The following is a 21,910-nucleotide window of genomic DNA, read 5'->3' on the forward strand; positions in this document are numbered from 1 at the left end:
ACAGATATATGACAGATATATAACAGATATATAATAGATATATAACAGATATATAACAGATATATGACAAATATATAACAGACAGAAAAACGACCGCTGTTTGTAATTTTCCTCAGTAGCAGTGACATAAAGAGTGGAAAATGAGAGTGGTTTGATTCACACACAAAAAAAAAAAATCACATTGACCTACAGTACAGTGACAATTTAAAAAAAATATATATTTGTTTTTTCTAGGGATATTCCACTCAAATTTCCGGCCCTGTTGGACAGCCTTTTCAGAAGGCTGTCCAACAGGGCCGGTCCAAGCCTCCATGGGGCCCTATAGCAAAATGTGATTTTGGGGCCCTCTGTTAGTGCCAATAATAATAATTATTGATCATTCACACACCTACTATACTAAAGCTATTCTACTTATTCTACTCTGTCACAAATACAAATACACTTGTAAAACTACATGTGAGAACTTTTTGTTTGACACCAGATTTGCAAACTTACAAAAAAATCTTTCAATTAATATTTGGCAAACTGAGCAACTCCCCCTACTGGTGACACAGAGAATCAACACATAAGAACAAACAGTTTATAACTAAAATATTAAGATATTAAGGTCTGAAAATCTAAAAATGTGCACAATCTTTGGGGGGGATTTAAAAAACACTCCTGTAATACAAATATTTGACTTTTGGATGTAAAAAAACCACAGCATTAAATAAAATAAACAAATATCAAACAAATACTTTTTTTTTTTGTTAATTGCTCTTGGGGGCCCTCTAGTGGTCACGGGGCCCTAAGCAGCGGCTTAGTTCACTTATGCTTTGGGCCGAAGCTACGGTTTTATTGGCTTTTCAATAATACATTCATTATTTATGGGTTAATGAGCCGCGGGCCGGTCCAAAGTGCTTGAAGGGCCGGTTCTGGCCCCCGGGCCTTATGTTGAAGAGCCTTGTATAAGACCTTGCATATCTTCAAAGAAACACATTAATTGCACCTGCTCTTCCAAATGTCTGTGCACACTGCTAATATTATTTAGTAAAAAACACTAACACTAAATAATCATCCTACATGACACCTTTTTAATATCACTAATGTGTTGAATATTCAGTTTGGTTCCTTCTGTCTAGTGACTGTTCATCTCTAAATCAGGTGAAAACAAAGCAAATGCACAGTTTCTCCTTTGTACATATTATACTGTATATGTTAGAAAATCACACACATATATATGTGTGTGTGTGTGTGTGTGTGTGTGTTTGCCTCCGGTCTCATATGTGAAAACCACATTTGGATAAATCTGAACTGATTGGTTATTGTTTGCTTTACATGAGTTAAATGAGTGTAAAGTCACTTCTGTGATCCACGTTGCTGCTACAGAACACGTCCTCACAGACAGAACACAGACAGAACACGTCCTCACAGACAGAACACGTCCTCACAGACAGAACACAGACAGAACACAGACAGAACACGTCCTCACGGACAGAACTCATCGCTCCGTCTCATATTTGACTCTAAAATATCTTCCCCACTTATTTTCTGTCAAATTCACAAACTCTCTGTGATCATAGACCTGATCTCTGCAGAGGATTATCTGTACACACTGATGGAGCTACGTTATATAACCAAGCCAGAAATAATCAGGTCAGGGAACTCTAGCCTTAATGTGGCTTCATTAACACTGAGCTCATGTCAAAGAAAATACACGGCCATATATATACATATATATATATATATATATCATTTATTTTTATTTAGCTGGAGCTTGTGCGTCAGATTTCAGTTTTAAAAGCCACTTTAATTTCACACTAAAATCATTTATTAGCCTCTTAATCAGTTCATTCTGTATCTTGATCTATGGATTGAAAGATGAACTTGAGCTGATGCAGTGATCAGCAAACTCTATGTTTTATATTAAAATGACAGTTTTTCATTCACGCAGAACATTTACAGTAGATTCAGTCACATGTTCCTGGTCTGAGTCCAGTTTTCAAGAACAACAGCAGATTAAGCAGCTGTGGAAATTCATCATCATCATCATCATCATCATGTATAAAGGTCTAATCTGTAACGTCCAGCAGACAAAATCGTTAGTTAACCTTTGATTTTGCCCGGCCGGATGTTATTTCAGCCCCAATGCCAAAGTCCACATCCCCAGATTTGGTACATTCCTTCCTCAGACAGTGGATTGGCATGTGTGACAGCTGGACGTCTGTGTTTCTGTTTTCTTCGACGAGGCGCTGAAACCAGGACGAGTCAGAGGAAACTGAAAAAACACCCGAGTGATTCACCCGAGTAAAATGACATATGACGTCTCTATACGTGAAGACGCAGAACAGCCCAGGATTCCTCACATACTGTAAATCCCAAAGATAACATGCATCAGGCCATGAGAAGGAAACTGCCCAAATAAGGGCGTGGGGGCAGTTCATAGATGGCATTAAAAGATTAGAAGATGGTATAGAGCTGACGTCACACAGCTAAGGTCACGCCCTCTGCCAGGAAATGATGCTGTTCACCTCTATAGATGTGTATACTAGACAACTTCTCTCTTCACCAGCTAGTTTCATCATAAAAGTGAAATGGTGAATAGCTAACATGCTATTCCCAAACAGCTGGAGACTGAGGCTAACGGGGAGAACAGTTTACTGCATCACTACAGATCCAGACAGAAGGCAGAGGTGAATTTCATGCTCATAGCCAGCAGAAAAAGACGGAAGCAATGGTTAGCATGCTTAGCTCTTGGTAAATCATGGACTCAGACTAGATTTACCAAGAGCTAGTCTACACAGCAATGTATTTACATTTCACTGCCTGCTGCTCATGCTAATGTTATGCTAACGCAACTTCAGAGTTGATCGTTTGTCACAAAGACGGCGTTCATGTGTTTGTCTTCAGGAGGGTAAATTTTCATTGACTCTCCAGAGTGAGATGTGTGGAGGTTTATCAGGAAGTTGAAGATGTCAGGATAATGCATACATATTGTTGGTCTCCATTGATTTAAAGTGCACAGTGACAGTTAATATCTGCTGCATCCTTGGCTGCTAATATGGCGTTTCATAGAAACTGAGTCATTTGACATCCACGGATCTAAAGTTCAGCTACGCCGTTCAGTTACTTCTGTCCTTGTCCGAATATTCTAGCACTGGTGGGGTATCGATTGAATCACGTGTGTCCACCTCCCCTATGCTACGTGGCAATACTTTCTTTTTCAGCTTGTAAGTATTGGGTGGAATTCGGATTAAGTGGTGGCTAGTTGTTAGCATACCAAGCAGCATCCCACCTGCGAATAAAATGTGAAATTCTTGAGCATACATTCAGTCTTTTCATTAGTCCAAACAACCAGTCTGGATTTGGTCATGTTTTTCTCACTGTTCTCCTTCTTCTTCTTCTTCTTCTTCTGTGGACTGACTTTGACTTTGGATCCAACGCCCAGGAGCAGGAAATGTGTAGCATTTGCAGAGCATCAAGACCAGCACGAGTTAACTTATGGACTCAGTTGTAATTGGATTCTGATCTGCAGTAAAATTCAATTGAAATTCAATTTAGCACGTATTACAGTATGGAGAAAAATAAAAACTTAAACCCTCACAATCTTTCTATCTCTCTCTCCTATTTGGTCAGAAAGTAACGAAAGTTAACTTTGGCCTCTGAGTTCTTTACAAGGCTGAGACAAAGTCATTCAAACTAAAACGCCTCATGACAAAAATATTCCTGGGAATTTCATGGGAGTTCATCATGTGGGAAAGTTTGCTCAGGTGTTTAATAAGCAGAGCTGCTCAGCCTGTGTGTGTGTGTGTGTGTGTGTGTGGGATCAGTGGATCTTCTTGACTCACACAATAGTTTAGACTACAATCAAAGGTCCACTCAGAGGTGAGTGTGTTTGGAATGTGAAGGTTTTCCTTTTTAAGAAATCGTCCTGTTTCAACATAAGTGCAGTCTACAGATGCTGATTATAAACTGTGAAGCCTGTTTGGTGAAGAATGTTCACTGACACTGACTTTTCCATGTTACGTTCTACAGTGATTTAGGTCGTCATAATATCGCTGGATATTTGACCTTTGTGTTTGTGTTTATTTCACTTCCAGCCTCCGTGATGGGGACATTTTTGAGTTACATCCACTTTTACAGAAGCTGCATGAGGCAACGAAATGCACTTTTTTTGTAATCCATTTTCGGAACATTGTAGTTTCATTACAGCAAACCTACTCTTTGTCATTAACATTCGCTGTTGCCTGATTACATCATTACATTATAAGAAAAGTCACATTCTCCTAACGCAGTGGTTCTATTTTTTTCTACATTCTTGTAAATTCTCTTTCACATCCTTCCTTGACCTCATTTTCCATCGAGGTCAAGGAAGATGTGAGTAACAGCACAGAATATGGTATGGGAATACCTTCAAATCAGGAGGTAATATTATGGTAATACCATCTTATTAATACAGCAAATTCCAGCTTGGTTGTATACGGTGATATTGAGGACAGTTTTTTTTGGTAATGTGAATTTATATATCATTTTAGCATTTGTGAAATACACACATGACACGTTTGTGAATCACTGCCTGCTCTACTTTAACTTGACTGTCAAAATTGGGACAGAATGAAATAGACAGTCTGTCATCGTGTGTGTGTGTGTGTGTGTGTGCGTGTGTGTGTGTGCGTGTGTGTGCGTGTGTGTGTGTGTGTGTGTGTGCGTGTGCGTGTGTGCGAGCTTCACCTGATTTGACTCAAGTAACTGAAAGGAAAAAAAATAAAAATAAGGAAGATCTTGCGAAGTGATTTTGCAGGAACTAGGTCAACAGACTGCAAACATAACGCGGAGTAAAGTGCATTTCACTTTGAAAAAGTCCAATTATAGAAGAAGGCTTGTGTGGAGTGAGGCCAGGTGCTGTGGGAGATGACAACAGCATGGAGCACCGGAGGTCTTCACAGCCCGTGTGGCTCTGGGTTGATAAATGAAAACACAGCAATGACTCAGTGGAAATATCTTTCATGTGACTGACGAGCTGCCAAAGAGGCAGAAAGAGGCAGAATTTGAAAAGATATCAGCGCTGAGAGCAGAGAGCTCAACACTGACTCATCCAGCTCTGCTGCACAGATCACATGCCGTTCATGTTAAGTGGGACAGACAGAATAACCTCTGGTCTGCAGGTGGATGCACTGAGGACAATGTGCTTCATTCTAACTGTTCTTTACTATTGTGCCTGTAGACGATGAATGAGTCCTGACGACTGTGTTTAATGTACAGATGAATGGATTATTAGAGCGAAATTCAAAGCTATTTATCTGAGACATCATCTTTCTGAATATACAATATGTACGACAGATTTTTCAGCTTCTTAAATGTGAATATATTCTTGGTTTTTCTCTCCATATGACAAATAAATCATACAACTGAATTATTTTGGTTTGTGGACCAAACAAGATGTTTGAGAACATCATCATGTAGAGGGCAGGGAAACACCAATCATGTTCTGACAAACATCTAATCAAGGAAATGATTGACAGATGAATCAATGAAAATAGTCGTTATTTACAGCTCGAGAAACAACTGAAACAAATACATCTTAAAATGTATTTAGTTTGGAGCGACTTCACATTTCTTTGACACATTAGGTCAGAACATGCTGTTGGAAATGACTGTTATGCTGAGGTCAGAATATACAGGATCATTTCATGTGTTCTGATGGTCACTGTGTCTGATTAAAGGCAGCCGTGTTGCTGTGTTGAGTTGACCGAAAGTCATTGCGTGACTACTTCACGCATGACATGATAACGATAAAAAGCAGGAAGTCATCATGACCTTATCTGGAGGAGCCCAAGACCAGAACAAACCAATTATCCAATTATCCACTGGATAAAATAATCAGTTTTGGGGTCTGACGGGTCCTGAAAGCCCATATCTGCTGGATCATGCTGTGATGTAGTCTGACCTGGTCTAAGTGACAGCAGAGTGATTCTCTGTTGGTTGTTTGGGTGGTGTCCTCGTCGTCACCCTTCCAGTTGAACAGGAGGTGACATTGAAACCTGGTGACGCCTTCATTTGCCATTAAGTCAGTCAGTCAGTCAGTCAGTCAGTCAGTCAGTCAGTCAGTCCACTGCACCCAGTACTTTAACAAATGGTCACGTTTCAAACTCCAGCATTTTTGTCTTCTGATGTGGAGTCAACATTTTGGAGAAAGAAATGTAAACATGGCTCTGACCCATGATCCTGCTCACACTGGGACTCCCCCTGCAATAAAACTGTGATGTACGGTCAGTCATTTCCCCTTCAGGCCAAAGGCAACCACAGCGCTCACTTCTCAGACACACAGTCGCTGTACTTCACTGTACTTCACTGTGCATACTTTGGTCTGTGTGCGGTCAGGAAACCCAGCAAAATGACCGTGTTGTTTTACTGCAGGAGACAATAAGACACCAGATATAACCATAAGCACATGTGACAACACAGAAATAGCTTTTAAGGAAATCCTTAAGGTTGACAACATGTCTAAACTGGTCCGATGGTATGAACGGTAAATGGAGAATGGTTTTCTGCTATGGTCATGTCATTAACATCACTATATCTGTACTACTGAAGAAAACCAACAAAAGTTAAAAGTGCAGGATTTCTCTATTTATTCACACGGCGTTCACAAAGACTAGAGAAACACTATATATACAGTATGTACCATAAATACAGACCTTTTACCCGCTGTCTACTCTCAGACAAGAGCTGCTGGATGTCCTCCTGTGTTGTCTGTTGTGTTACGTTCATTGTCGTCACACCAGTAAGACGCCACAGTACGTGGCCTTCAGGTACAAGGCCTAGTCCAGGGCTTTAGCCTTCCAACCCACACCATACTGTACCAAACTGAACCGAGTCATGAAGGAAACACAGCATTAGTAGAAATGGTTTCCTCTGCTCATAAAACGGTTAATTGTTAATTGTCAGTGTTTCCCAGAAACTTCAGCAGAGGGAAGATGTGTTTGGGGAAAAAGAGAGAAAGTTAACATAGAGGAGATGGTGGAGTGAGTCATCAGCAGGTCAGAGGTCAAGGGTCATAACAGAGGGTCCACAGGATGCTGACTTCACATAGTGGTGGGTGTAGGGACTGAGGCAGGTCTAAATTTAGATCACAGTGTCAGGACACCCCTGTCATTCTTTTCCTTTTACCCAAAGTCCAAAAGCTTTTCATTATTTTGGCAGCAAATGTAGGCATTTTAGGAGTTACTGTTTTAAGAATGAGTCATTTGGCCTTTGCATGAAGAAGAGCTATTATTTTAAGAATAGTATCATTTCTGTTGGTCTGTGTGGGAAGTGAAAAATGCCAAAGAATTGACTGTTAGTCATTTAACATTTTAACAAAAGGATCCAAGCAGATTATGAGATACATATGTCTGATGTAGCCTATGGTTACAGGCGGATTCTCCGCTCAGCCAGTTGTTGCACTGCATTTTGGTTTCCCTTTTTTTCTGTGTATTTGTCCTCAGCTTAGTTATGGCGTTTTTCCACGACACAGTCCAGGCACAGCTTGGCGTGGAATGGCTCGACTCCATACTGTATGGTCGTCATTGCATGGCTGCATGAAACCACCGTGACTTTGTTTTACATGCGACACACACAAAAGCTGATGACCAGTGACTGAATCATTAGACTCAGATCATTAAAAAGATGTGCTTCAGAGTTGAGGTTTTAGACAAAGTCTTGTTCAGTGTTCAAGATTAACGCTTGTCTTCAGGGTTTTTAAGTCTTTTTAAATGATCCACAGCTTGGCATTATTTGGTTTGATTCTTGAGTTGGACATCGTGCTCAGTGACTCTGACCAATCAGAGGCCGGAAGTCTGTTGATGTCACCTATAGTATCGACTCAGCTCGCTTAGAACCTCGTAAGAGCAGGTACCAAAAAAGTACCAGGTATGATCACTAATGGAAAAGAAGAAAAAACAAAGTCGAGCCATGTCAGGACTGTGCTGTGTCGTCCTCTTTGTCTTTGAGGAGCCTGAGGCATCACTGATCTATCTCAGCCTGTCCTGGACTACAGTGTAGACCATCTCCCCTTACCAGACCATAGACTGTACCATATATCATATCTAACCCTAACCATATCGTCGTATTCCATTTGCAAGATGAGCTCCTATTTTTAATCCTTGGGATCTGTGATTTGCCCAGTGCCATGGCAGTTCAGATGAAATTCAGATGAATGTCATCTACAACCATGCAACTATTGAATCTGTCAATCATACTCACTTATATACGCTGTGGTTTATTGTCTGTTTAGTTTTTGATGGGAACATTAATTCCATGTGCTGGAATCAGTATTTGAGTCTCCTAAATCCTCAGGAAAATGTTAATAAAATAAGTGAATATTAGGCTCAAAAGTAGCTCCTCCTCCTCTGCTCACTTGCACAGTCTTTGATAATTAACACTGGCAGTGAGTTATGGCTGACACAGATTTTCATTGGCAGCCATGTAAACAGATCTGTTTCCCTGCCTCAGACCCAGACTTGGTAGCTTATGAGTGGTGACTGATCTAATTCAAAGTCAAGGCTTTTGTCCTCTTATCGTTTAGCCTCACTAAACTAGCATTTCTAATATCTGATGGAAAGATTGCACCAGTATTTGTTTTGGGGAGTGATGAACTGTTGTTAGGAGAACTCCCTGTACGAGTCTTTGGGATTGGCTCAGTCTTTCTGTGGTTGGTGATGAACTTTGGCCTCACTGAGACCAGAGGGTGTGGGCTTTGTTGACCATCACTGACCATGATTTTCTGTACAAACCACAGCAGGAGGTAAGTCATCCCACTTTTATTTTTATGGCTGGAGTCTCCCTTCAACCAGACATGAGACTCTAAACAAACATTTATTCACGGCAAAGGAACATAGAGCCATGACACAATTATTGTTTCTAGCCATTAAGAGATTCATAATGGTGTTTAGATAGATTACAATAACAGTGTCTTTGTTAAGGAGATCTGAGTCCTGTTATCTGAGTCATCACAAGTTTGTGCTTTTATTTGTCCTAGAAGTGAAGCGGGATTTCATTTAGGAATAAATAACATTTGAACTAATGCAAATACAACAAAGGCTGTTTTCTGTGTATAATGATGCAGTTACAACATGTAACAAAAGCAGGGGGGTTCCAATAAAGTTGAACAATAAAGTTAAACAGAACTCATAGTTTGTGATGAATACAGATACAAGTATATACAAGTATACTATCTGATGGTGCATAGTTTGGCTCATGTAAGAACTGATTACTTGCAGTTTCTTCCACATTACCCTTCCTTACCACCATCATTAGCTGATTATTTACACCTGTGATATTCCTCTGTCAGTGATGTGTTATTGTCCATGCTTATGATTAACTTCCTGTCTGAGCAGCCCATGGCCAAGGTCGGGGATTGGGCTTGTAATCGGAGGGTTGTGGGTTCAAGTGCCCACCAGGTCAAGGGTTGGGGTAACCCTGAGCAACCCAATCCCCATTGGACATTCTACATTGACCACATCATTGGGGACAGTGTACTCCGAGTAATGTTGTCACTGTTCACTGATAAAGCAGGACACCGTACATACACACCTGCATATATCGCGTTAGAACATGTAATAACAGTTTGAACATGAACTTTTGAGTTATGTCAGGTGGGATATCCAGTGTATCTTCTACTGCTTTATCCTCCACATGAGGACCACAGAGGGCGCTGTGTCCATCTGAGCTGATAACGTAGACTCTGAACAGGTCGTCAGTCCATCTACATATACAGGGCCACATACAGAGACAAACAACCATTCACTCTCACAATCACACTTAAAGTCAATTCAGTGTCTAATTGACCTAATCCCTATATTGCATGTTTTTGGTCTGTGTGAGGAAGCCGGAGAACTCAGAGAAAACAAACACACACACACAGGGAGAACATGCAAACTCCATGCAGAAAGGACCTTGTTCTGACCAGGTCGTGAACCTGGGTCTTCTTGCTGCATGACATAAATCATGAAGCAAAATTTACATTTTAGATGTGATTATGACCAAAGTTTTAATCCCTGCACATGTTATTGCTAACTGAGTGTAATCATGCATGGCTGCAGTGTCTCAGATTCCACTGGTCTCTGCTGCTGCTCACACAGCTGCTATAAATACAGACGAGGTTTGTTGCATCCAGCTGTTCCCAAACATCTTCCTCCTTGATGGCCGTCCTGTCTCCTCCCTTTGTACTGGCTCTTAATTGAAAACAGCGGCGGTGCTGACATTACGGCTGAGTCGTGGTATTCACCCTGCAGTCGCCCGCCTTTACTTCCTCTGCTGTCAAATAAATGCTGCTGACACCTCTGCTCTTCATTTAGTGAGCTTTATAAAGGAAGACAGAGGAGGGGACGTTTCTGACAGTAATACGTGACTGAAGGACTTATTATATTATTGTATAATGTCTTCTTACTGTTTAGAAATGAAAAAAAGTATGTGCACCTGTTGTAAATAACATACATTGACAGTATTTCACTAACACAACATTTACTTACCTTCATATAACCGTCTCTTGTAAACTCAAATGTAAGTTCATAGTGTCAATTGAAAGCAAAGCTGGTATGAAGGAACGTTGTCACTCCTTTAAAACTATAGTGCATCAACTATCACTTGATTACTTGAGGAATTCTCTGGCATGATCTGACGTTGATGAAGGCGTGCCAAGGAATGTCATTTCTAGACACGTTTATTAATGATGTGCATCATGGTTGATGATTTTCTCTCTGGGTGTTGTGCGTCTAAACTTGACTGAGACCTTGCAAAGACATGCCTGTGACTGAGTTGGTGATTTATGATGCAAACGGTGGAAATCAGCACATGGTTGAGTCCAGATCAAAGCCCATCGACCCTACAACTCAGCTTTAAATGTCATTGGTTGTCGACCATTTTATTCTCCACTGAGACAATCCCAGCTGACATGAACCTGTAGAGAACCCAGCGAGAGTAGCAACTGTCTATGACGGAAGCTAATGGGATCTTAATAAACAAACCAACATAGGGCGAAAGGCGGGGTACGTCCAGGACAGGTCACTGGTCCATCGCAGGGCCAACCTGAGTACATGGGCACTGTGGCATTTAAGCAGCATGTTTTTACATTTGGAAATAACTTGATTCTAAAAGTATGAAACTGTGACCGTGTAACGCAGTGTTGAATGTTTAAAAAGTAAAACCGTCAATGTGCTCCATCTAATCCAGACTAACACCTACAGTCTCTCAAACCCTGCAGGCTGCAGTCATGCTGCCCATTACGAGGGTCCAGACTCCTGCATTTCATTTGCTTTGTGTGGAAACAGGATATTAGGAAAGGACCTCATTCAAGAAATCATTATTTCATCAAGTTTGCTTCTCTTCACGTTTCTTAAACAAGTGGTTTAATGCGTTTACTTTTATTTTCTACACAAACACTGAGAAACATTCTCAGACTTTGGTGCCCACTAAAGTGTGTAGGTCAAGTTGTGTGTTTTCAGCTCAGAGCAGAGAGTGTTGATGAATCTTACCTGATTAAAACCTCTTAATCTCTGATCATTCAAATTTGGCAAAGTGGTTGGTAACACAATTTCCTGTGCGATGACAAAGTCTTTAAATGTCATTTCCATTTCACCTTACAGGTACTTTAAGTAAACCCTGACCTCTGACCTCCCTGTTTCTGTCATCAAAAATGACATAATTCAACGTTCTGCCTGTTTGTGCCTTGGTTTGAATGTACTGTTTGTCTGGTTTCACCAGTATCACTAAGCTGAAATAACTGACTGAATGATTCCATGCGACACTGAATCCAAAAGTGCACACAGTCACCTCATTACCACGCAGCCTTTTCCGAGACCTATTACTGCAGGAAACTCTGGAAAATGGGAAAGAAACGTCTCTTTTCCTCTTCAGCCAGAGAGGAATGTGGCACAGCATTGATGGTTTTTACAGGACTGGCTCTCGTCGAGGTCTGTCTGCCCTTTTTCTTCTGAAGCAGGAATCTAGGTTAGTGGATTGATTAGTGCTAATAAGGCACGTCAGGGTCCATATTACAGCAGGACTGAAATAGCTGCTCTTTGGTACAGTCTGGACATGTACTTAACACAGACTTTCAAACAAAAATGAATGGACTAGACTAATAGTGGGTGTGTTCTGTCATTTAGTCCTGTTGGTTAACCAGATGCACAATTAACCACCTGTGAGATCATTCACATATTACAGGCAGTTCCCCATGAGAACACTTCATGTGTAAATATTCTCAAAGACTGCTCAGAAGGGAATTAGTAAGAGTTTTTGTAGGTGTTACAGTGTGGGACTGTTTTTTACTCTCTTTACCACTTTATTACATACACCTGTTCAACTGCATGTCAATTAGAGATCGATATGGTTGTTTTCATGGCCGATACTGATTATTAGTAGTCATGGAAGGCGATAATCGATATTTGGAGCCAATATTCATTTGCAGTAAACGTGCATAAGCCTTTAAACATAGGTTTATTCATCTTAAACAATAGACATTTTTGTTTGAAAATTCTAGCAAAACGTGCAGGAAGCTCCCAGGCTCAGTAGCATGTCATAAAGTTAACTGACATTTTAAATGAGTAAATTGATCTCCTTTTGGTCGTCAGGTAAAAAAAAATGGCTGATACTATGCGTCAAAATGCCAAATATCGTCCCGGGCGATAATCTGTCTTTTCTCTAATGTCAATCACATGACAGCGACTGAACGTGACTCTGATCATGACTGGAACATGGTTTTTGGTGCCAGACTGGAGCCAAATTGCTGATCTACTTGGTGTAGTGATGAGCTCTCTTGTCTTTGCAGCAAGAAGACCCAGGTTCTTCTGCATGGAGTTTGTATGTTCTCCCTGTGGGTTTTCTCCAGGTTCTCCAGCTTCTTCCCACAGTCCAAACACATGCAATATGAGGATAAGGAGATGCTTAGAGTGAGTGGTTGTTTGTCTGTGTCCTTGTGATGGACTGGTGAACTCTCCAGGGTTTACCACCACCTTTCGCCGTATGTCAGCTGAGGTTGGTGCTGCTCCCCCCTCGACCCTCATGGAGGATAAAGCAGTAGAAGATGGAGAGAAAATATCCAGCTGCAGTTTCCTGAGTTAAAAAGCCTTGTTGTAGTCAGAGGAGAATGATCAGACCAGATCAGTTAAGATAAGGCAACAGTTAAAAGTTATGTTTGTAATAATATATTACTGTGTATATTTTTCACTGGATCTGCCAGCTGCTCTGAGGAGCCTGAATATCTAAAACAAATCCATAAATCCATGTTGTCATAGAGATTTCAGTCTGGACAACACGACTAAAGGACATTTTGACCCACGTTGCCATCCATGGAGCCGCCGTACTGTCATGACAAAAACAATCTTAATTAAATCAAAATCACATGAAAGATGACTGAGGAACCATTCCTGACTCCAAGAATTCAGTTAGTTATTGATTTAATTTTGATTTACTAAACAGTTAATTCAGTTTAAAGGGACCGTTGTCTGAAACCTTCAAAATGAGACCGTAACCGTTTGTGTTTGACTGTTGCAGCTGCTTTGGTGATTCAACAGTAGATATTTAATCTGAAACCTCTCGACTGTGTTCATGAGCAACAGTAGGTATTGTTTAATATATAATAATACTGTAGATAACAACATGATTCCCAGCTTTATAGAGAATGACAAAGACGCTGTAGGCAACACCAGCTCCTCTGACACTCACTTAGAGAGCTGTCTTAGCCACTGAGAGATGCCACCAAACGTCTCAGTCACCTCTCCGTCTGCACCTCACCCTGGAAACTTCCATCGTCGGATATAAGTTGTGTTTTCCAGACAGCTGCCTCCTTATGGAAATACACCAGGACGGACCTTAATGGAAGCCACATGAGCTTAAATTCCACAACAACAATTACCATGCCCAATTAGACGGCTTTTACTGTACACACTTTAACACAGTGACTATCTACTGTTAGTAGCAGTTGTGGGCGGATGTTGGCACTGGAGGTTGCCATGACAAGTCATAAATATCTATTATGGAGGCGTATCCAGGAACTACTGCATGTGTCACGCTGACGTCACTTATAGTTTGGGAGCATGTAAACTTTCTGAAGACGTTTACTGCTCTGAGACGTTTGAATGGGAAAACCTTCAGTAATCACAGTCAAGTTGGCTGTAGGAAACTGGACTGAACATCTTCTCATCCACAGTGTCAACACACTCATTATTTCACAACGTTTACAATTGTTATTTAAAAAAGTCCTGGATCTGATTCTATATCCAGATCACCACCAAATCCACTCACTGGCCACTTTATTAGGAACACAGGACACCTGATAAAGTGTCACTCAGTGTGTTCTTCTGCTGCTTCAGCTCACTGAACGTTAAAGTTGTTCAGAGATGGTCTTCTTCATACATGTTTATGACAAGTGTTTATTGACTGTAGTTCATGATGTCTGACCAGTCATTTTTTACAACCATTCTCTGAAAACACTTGGTTCTGTGTGAGAATCTCAGCTTTTCACCAAGTTCTGAAATACTGAGCGAGTTCAAAGTCACATACTGTAAATCACTCTTCTTCCTCAGTTTGAACATTAACAGGTCATCTCGACAATGTCTGTAAATTGTCTGTGATTGGCTGGTTGGATATTTGCATACATACATCCATGGATAATTTAATCCACGTGTCCTTTACTTTGTGAATGATGCTGCTTGGAGACACGTGAATAATTTCCTTTAACGGCGCTAATAAGACAATTTCAAATATAACTCAATCAGCCTGTGATGGCAGACGGACATGATCCTTACAGTGATCTGAGCAACTGAAACCTGAACCTTTTCATACACATTAATTGTACATTTCTGATCATTTTAGTGTTTTAAATCACGTCATCATTGTACAACCTGCTCACAGTGACAGTAAGAATCAGCACATCCTCATGTTGACACTCTGCCTGTTGGATGGATACCATTAGTGAGCTTTAGAAGTGGTCTCCTTGTTTCCAGGCTTCAGGCTCCGTGTTTTGCTAATGACTTTCCGGCTTCAGCCTCAGACTCAGTGTACAGTCATACGTTGAGGTAATGGACACATTTCACAAAGGGTTGGATTATTTAGTACGTGGCCTTGGTGAGCTTTAAAAGGTACTATGAACTGTTTGTTAGTGTTCACGTCACTCTGTTGACAAGACTTCATGCCTGTAACTATGACACTGCTTCCTCTGCTGAGCTTCTCCAGTGTTTACCTCCCTGTTTTTGTTCCACTCTGAGCTCAGTGTACAGTTTGTCTTTCCTGGGACTTATCTGTACTAGTAAATCTTTATTTACAGCGGTGTTCTCCAGAGACAAAGGTTACGCTCCATTTAAAACAACTGAAACCTTTACAGTCAACAAAGACAGCTGAATGTGTCCCTGACAGGTGTTTGATTTCAGTCAGTAAATGATCAATGGGACATGATGAACATTACTGCTCTCCTGAGGCTCAGGGTTTGATGTGGTTCTGCTGTGGTTGGACTCTTGAAAAAGGTTCTAGGTCGGGGTTCCCGGCTCTCGTCGTCTTCCCGAGTCATCGCACCTCACGACTTCTGCTTCATGTGGCAGATTTCAGAGATCATAAATGCACCATGTGCTTTGTTGGATAATACATGTGCCCCCACAGAGAGATTCAAATGCAGCAGCACTCAGCTTTTCTTTAGGATACACACTAATGTGTGACCCATAAATCCAACACTGCATTTTTAATTTCCTATATAAATTTAAAGTTGGCAATAAATACCGTTGATACTGCTCTGAATGTCATTTAAATGGTAAGATTTTGAGGGTTGTTGAACAAAGGTCAGTGTCTACTTTATCTAGATATACAGACGTTCTTAGTTGCTTTGTCCTATTGAGTTTTACAGTCCTCTCAACTTTAACGGTTTATTAACAATCGTGGTGTAGTTCACAAGTCCTCCAGGAGGTGGAGGGTGAGGGAATGTAACACAGCAAGACCTCCCCCCACACGTCTGTCCAGCAGCAAACCAGGGCTCGATGTTAAGAGGATATTCCGATGTGTTTCTTTGAAATATGATCACAGCACAAACTTGTCAGGGAACTACAGTTTGAGAAAAGCCCTTATCTTTTTCTAGCCTTTAACAGGTGCTTGTTGTGCGTATACATACACTCACCCTTTCATATCTCGGAAATGGTTTTCCTCGTCATTTCCCCATTTCAACCAAAACCACGACAAGTGGTTAAAACACTGTCATATCTGTAGATATAAGTTACGGAATATTGATTCAGAAAATAGACAATCTGTACAACATGTGATTGTGAATGCAGTGTAGTTGAGTGGTAACATCCTTTTAGGAGACATGTGTGAGTGTAATATTTTGATTCAGTCTCTCTGCTCCACCAGTAAAGCCCTAAAAATGCACTTCTGTACCTTCCCACTACTTAATAAAGGCAAACAGTCAAGATTAGTGGCTGTAGATTTTTGAAAATGTCAAACCTTTCAGCTGCTAAAGCGCCAGATATCTCCCTCTGGAGTTGGTGGAGACCAACACGGAGCTAAAACAAGTCTGAACATTCAACTTACATCCACCTGGCAGCTGGACCAGCGTCTCCAGATGAATGCTAATGGTTGCTATGTGTCTACTGAATGTGTAAATGTGGCCCACGTGAGGGTTTTTGATGGTATCATAAAATATACAGGTAACACATGTGAGTGGCCTGACACTGGGGTCACACTCAGTCTTTAGTTTGTAGTTGGGAACCATTTTTGTCTAAAGAAGTAGATATATCACACATATCACACATATCACCAATGGAGGCACTTAAATGTTCCACAGTGGGTGAGTCTTTCAGTTTGACCACAGATGGAGTTTTTTTGGACGGGAATGTCACATGGAGGTGTTTTGGAGATAGTGAATCATGATTCACCTCAGACACTGACCTGAGGTGAACATCCTACGTGACTCACTTATGTAAAACAAACTTTTATACCCAGACAGAGGGGGTGGGGGGGGGGGGGGCCTTGTGGACGGGCTTCCCTGAAGTATTCCCATCATGTGCCAGGCAGGCCCTGCTCATCTGGGGGATCTGCTGTAAGTTAAGCAAGCCTGTGTTACGAAATATAAAAAGTAGACTGGTGAAGTCATCTGCGTATAATTAGCTTTCTTAGCATGTGACTTCTTAACATCTTTACCACACGAGATGCCTTTTACAGACGTCTGCAGTGGCACGTATGCAGCTGCAATGAAATGGAAAGCTGGAGTTTGAAACCATGAGCTCCACATCTAACAAGTCACAGCCGCAAAAAGGCCACCGATACTTCTTTTACGGACAGAATCGTGTTTTGTTCTACAATCTCATAAAGAAAATCAATCATAGTAAAATAAAGACTTGTCACGTAAAATGCCTCCCTGATGTCTGAGGGAAAAGTTCCCGTCAAAGTTCACAGCAGTTTTCTTTCTCGGCTCTGTTTTATGGATAAAACCAGAAATATATAAATAGAGTTTAAATTGCCAATTCTAAATGAAATTGTCACAGAGCTTCCCAAAAACTAGAATTATAGAACGCTGAAGAGTATTATAGAAGTAGAAGAGTATAGAGAGTAAAAGTACAAAAAAGTTTAACTTTTACAAATATAAGACAATATAAAATAATGGTCAAATAAAAAGACAAATCAAATGTACATCATTTAGAAAAACAAAACTATCACGCTACACTTTATTAAACAAAATCAACTGCACTTCTAATATTTACTGAGTGTACAACAAAATGAACAAGTTCTCCAAACAGCTGACACACAACAAAAGACATGTTTTAAGATGTCGAACAGTCTTCATAAATAATATAAAAATGTGTAAATAATTGTTAAAGCTCAGTAAGTACTGTATGTTGGAGTATTAGTGCTTGTCCTGATGCTACTTGTAGCTTTTCACCAGCATTTGAGTTTTTCTATGAAAACCTTTTGAAAACCCATCTCATACATAAAGTGTGTGTTTTGTGGTTATACGTGTAATGTCATTGCAAGCGATTGTGCTTCATGGTGTATCTGACACACATGAGATGACACAACAGTAACATGTGTATAAAGTGAGCCAATGGAAATGTCTTTCCCTGATAAAACCACGTCACAATAGGTGAAAACAACAGTGAGACCACGTCTCTGTCTGGATGTGGTCAGTTCACCCCGACATGTTTAGTGTCTGTCGTCATTGCCGTGATGATGGGAAAGACTGGAAGGAACATGTCCAGACAGAGTGGGAGGCTCTAGATCCACCCAACACTGTCTCTCTAACAGACTGACAGACAGACAGACAGCAAACAGACAGACAGACAGACAGACGTCCACAGTGTTAGCACTGGACTTTCCTCACACACTTGCTAAACCTCAGTCATCTTATCAATCATCATGAGATGTAAACAGGAAGCTGCATACCAGACTTATTCTTGATGTTATTATTTATTTAGTCTTAATAAACCATTACACCATTGTTTGGTTATAAAGTAATTGTGTAATAATATGTTTGATAAAATAGGCCTGAAAGTAAAGGAGGTGATGTTTCATCTCAAGGGTTAGGGTTAGGGTTTCATTGCCACTTTCCACTTCAGCTGCTTGGTTCTGGTTAATGATCTGTATTTGTTTACATTGAGAAGTTCTGTGGACTCTTCCTCTGTTTATGATAGTACTGTATATACTGTTTACTGTCAACATGTGATATGTGATCTAATAGTGAGACGGAGGAATTCTCCATTCACATCCTTTCAAACACCAGAAAGAAGAAAGTATTTTACAACTCTCTTCATTCTTCCACTCTCCACGATTCCCTCATTCCTCTTATGTTTTTATTTTTATTTTATAGGGGCGGAGCTATTCTTTATTTGTTTATGAAGCTTCTGCTTCAAATGCAAAAAAGCACATTGTGTCGAGATGATGTAGAAACGTGGTGGTGCAAGATCACAGAGTCCATAAAGAAGGTCCTCGTCTCATAAATGTCCACAATCTAAGGCTAATAAAACCTAATTATTGAACTATGGAGGTATGTTTTCACTGGAGTTTGTCTGTGAGCAACATATCTCACAAAGTCGCAGACAGATTTGGATGAAATTTTCTAGAAATGGGACCTGGAACAAGTGATTAAATCTGTGATCCGTATATTCCATCACTATCTGCCCTGGTGGAGGTCTGCGCTCTCCGAGTGCGTCTAGTTTGTATTCTGTGTTTTTATGATTATACTCTGATAAATAAAAATAAAAATGCCATGTGGTACCATCAAAGAGAAGTTATTAGAATTCTAAATAGTGAATAATGTGAAAGACTAAAGCTGAACATTGTAAATCACATCAAGAAAATAATTGCTTCCGATTCCTCGAGGCACAATTGGATTAAATGTTGTTGTGTGTTACATTAAGGAGAGTTGTGTGGTCAAGAAATCAGAGTAAAAGATTAAGATTGAGAAACCTTTATATTTATATTTGGAAAAAGGCAATGTACAGGAACAATATTACATTAGTTGAACTTAAAAAAATATCACAAATATCTCAATACCTCACTTTATCAGCTCAGCAAGTCAGCTCACTAAGCACTTAAGTATGTGTTTAAGCATGTATTTCCGTGGTTATTTACTTTGACCATATTTTCAGGTGTTTTAAAGTGTTCAACATAGACGGTGTAAACGCGGCAGTTTCTGTTTCGATGGATGAAATAAACTTGATTGTGGACTCTTGAACACACTCGACTCCCCTATGAATTCTGGCACTTAAATGAGGATAAAGGAGGCCGAGTGCTCTTTATCTTGGCAGCTTGTGGACCAGGCCTGCACTGTTAGAACCTGTCAACAGAGGCAGCGTCACACCCTCAACCAGCTCCATGTCAGTTTCAGGCTACATTAGGATGTCAGTGCTGGGCCAGAGTTTGGATGAAGTCATTTGTTTTCAGTGCATAATCTGGTCCTGTAGCTCAGGAATGAACCACCTGAAGAAACCCACAGAAACATTCATTCTAAACCATTGGAGAGTTACCAATATTGTTCAGTTCATCATCAGCACAAGAGTCTCTGCTGTAACCACTCACTCATATATCTGTACATTCATGAAAGGGCGTTTAAACCGCAGAGTGTTTTGATGAAATCACTTCTACAAACCATGAGAAACGACATGTTTGGGTTTGTCCAAACCGGTTCCATTGAGCTGGGATTTTCTACCCAGAACGTCCCAGAACTTTGCTTGATTGTGTAGTAAAAACCCCAACATTCCTCCCACTGCAGCTCAGGCTTCCTAAAGTGGACAGCTTTAAGTTCACTGGTTTTTAATGGTTTTAATGGTTTTTAATGGCATGACACAAAAACCAGTGAGTTTCTGGACGAGAATACACTTCCGGACACTTCATGTACACATAGACGTCAGTTTTCCACTTTTGGTTGTGTCTTAATGTGGTGATTACCACACGTCTGTCTTACAGTATATTTAGGGAAGTGTAGGATATAGTGGTGAATCTCACAGAAAACTAAAATCTCAAATGAACTGTTTTTTTCTGGACATGCTCATCGGCGTCTGAATTTTATTGAATTTAATAAGAATATGTTCATCTGTAAACTTTTCCTTTTCGGTCCAGAAATTGCAGAGGGGTTTTCTGTTTGTCGCTCACTGTAACTCGCTCTGTATTGGAATGCTATTTGGATGCCAAGAAAACAATTCTGAGCACCACCCAGGACATCACATGAGCTAATGATATGCTGTGTTCTTGTCTGCAGGTTACAACTCCCTCCTACCCTGTGGTGGTCAAGATGGGGCACGCTCACGCTGGCATGGGAAAGGTGAGTAAAATGAATTTTAACACTGAGCATTTATTTACCTGATCAACTGAGTCAAAGAGCAGTTTTAAGACACTCGTGTCTAATTCAAGATACTTTTTTAAAACCAACACATCTCTTAAATTACCCATTTTGCTTTACCACGATATGATGTTTTGAGGTATTCAATTGGCCCTCAGACAAATTTCCTTCCTGACCCCAGGTTTAAAGGTCTCAAAGTGTGTAAGAATGAATGACATCTAGTGGTGGTTCTGCAGATTGACACAAATGAAGAACTCGTCTGCTCACCTTCTTTTTCCTCAGGTGCTTCATGGTGACCTTGTCATCTGAGTAATAAGTTTCAGCTTCAAACTGACACTTGGCTGGTTTGACTATTCTAGAAACATGGACACAAGATGACAGACTTCATTAAAGGCTCTTACCTTAAGGACATATTAACAGCCTATTTTAAACCATAGCATTTTCTGCCAATAAACGCTCCCACATGTTCTTCCTGAACCACTAATATCATGTTTTGTTTGGCAGCAGCTTAGTTCCAGTCGTAAAGATACAGCAGTTTCAACTTGTCAGACTTTTGCGTGGATCTTGTGATCGTGTGATTTGTCAGAATAACCAAACCTGCATGAAAAAACAGGATTGCTGCTTCTTTGTTTTGGATATGGTTTAATGTGGATACTTTTGAACCATCGAGTCAAACCTCACCCAAGTGGGTGGTGTCATTTGTTTGATTTTAACATCACAATGACGAGAATAAACCAAAAAGTTGTTGACTTACTCGACTCTACGGTACATGAGCTGGTTCTCTTATCTCATGCAAAGACGCTTGAAAACAAAGAGATCTGCGTCTCAAGAGAAGCTCACGAGTTCAGATCTGCAGCGTTCAGATTACAACACGATGCTCAGATTTGTCCAGATTCCAGGAATGCAAATCAAACACGTGATGTTATCGCTGCAGCGTTTGCTGCTCTGAGGTCTAAAGCACGAGCGACAGATCTGCTCTCTTTTAGAAACACCACTGCTGTCTGAGCCATCATCTGTACAATCAGTGATGTTGGCCAAATCAGTTCTCATCACAGGAGTTGGATGTACTCTCACTGAGCACATATCTGATTGGTTCAAAGGCAGACGCACACAAACACACACAGACACACACAGACA

At 40.5% G+C, this 21,910-nt stretch overlaps 1 protein-coding gene across 1 annotated transcript in view; it reads left to right on the forward strand.

Annotated features, from left to right (window-relative positions):
- The window catches only part of syn3 (synapsin III), a gene marked incomplete at its 3' end in the record, with an annotated part of 110,000 nt that overhangs the window by 73,367 nt on the left and 14,723 nt on the right, over positions 1–21,910 (forward strand). The window contains exon 7 of the mRNA XM_083902227.1: positions 20,693–20,755. Within this exon, the coding sequence (XP_083758353.1) occupies positions 20,693–20,755 (63 nt within the window). The remainder of the gene's footprint in view (positions 1–20,692; positions 20,756–21,910) is intronic.

The sequence above is a fragment of the Microchirus variegatus genome, assembly GCF_963457635.1.
Source record: "Microchirus variegatus genome assembly, chromosome: 16".
Lineage (NCBI taxonomy): Eukaryota > Metazoa > Chordata > Actinopteri > Pleuronectiformes > Soleidae > Microchirus > Microchirus variegatus.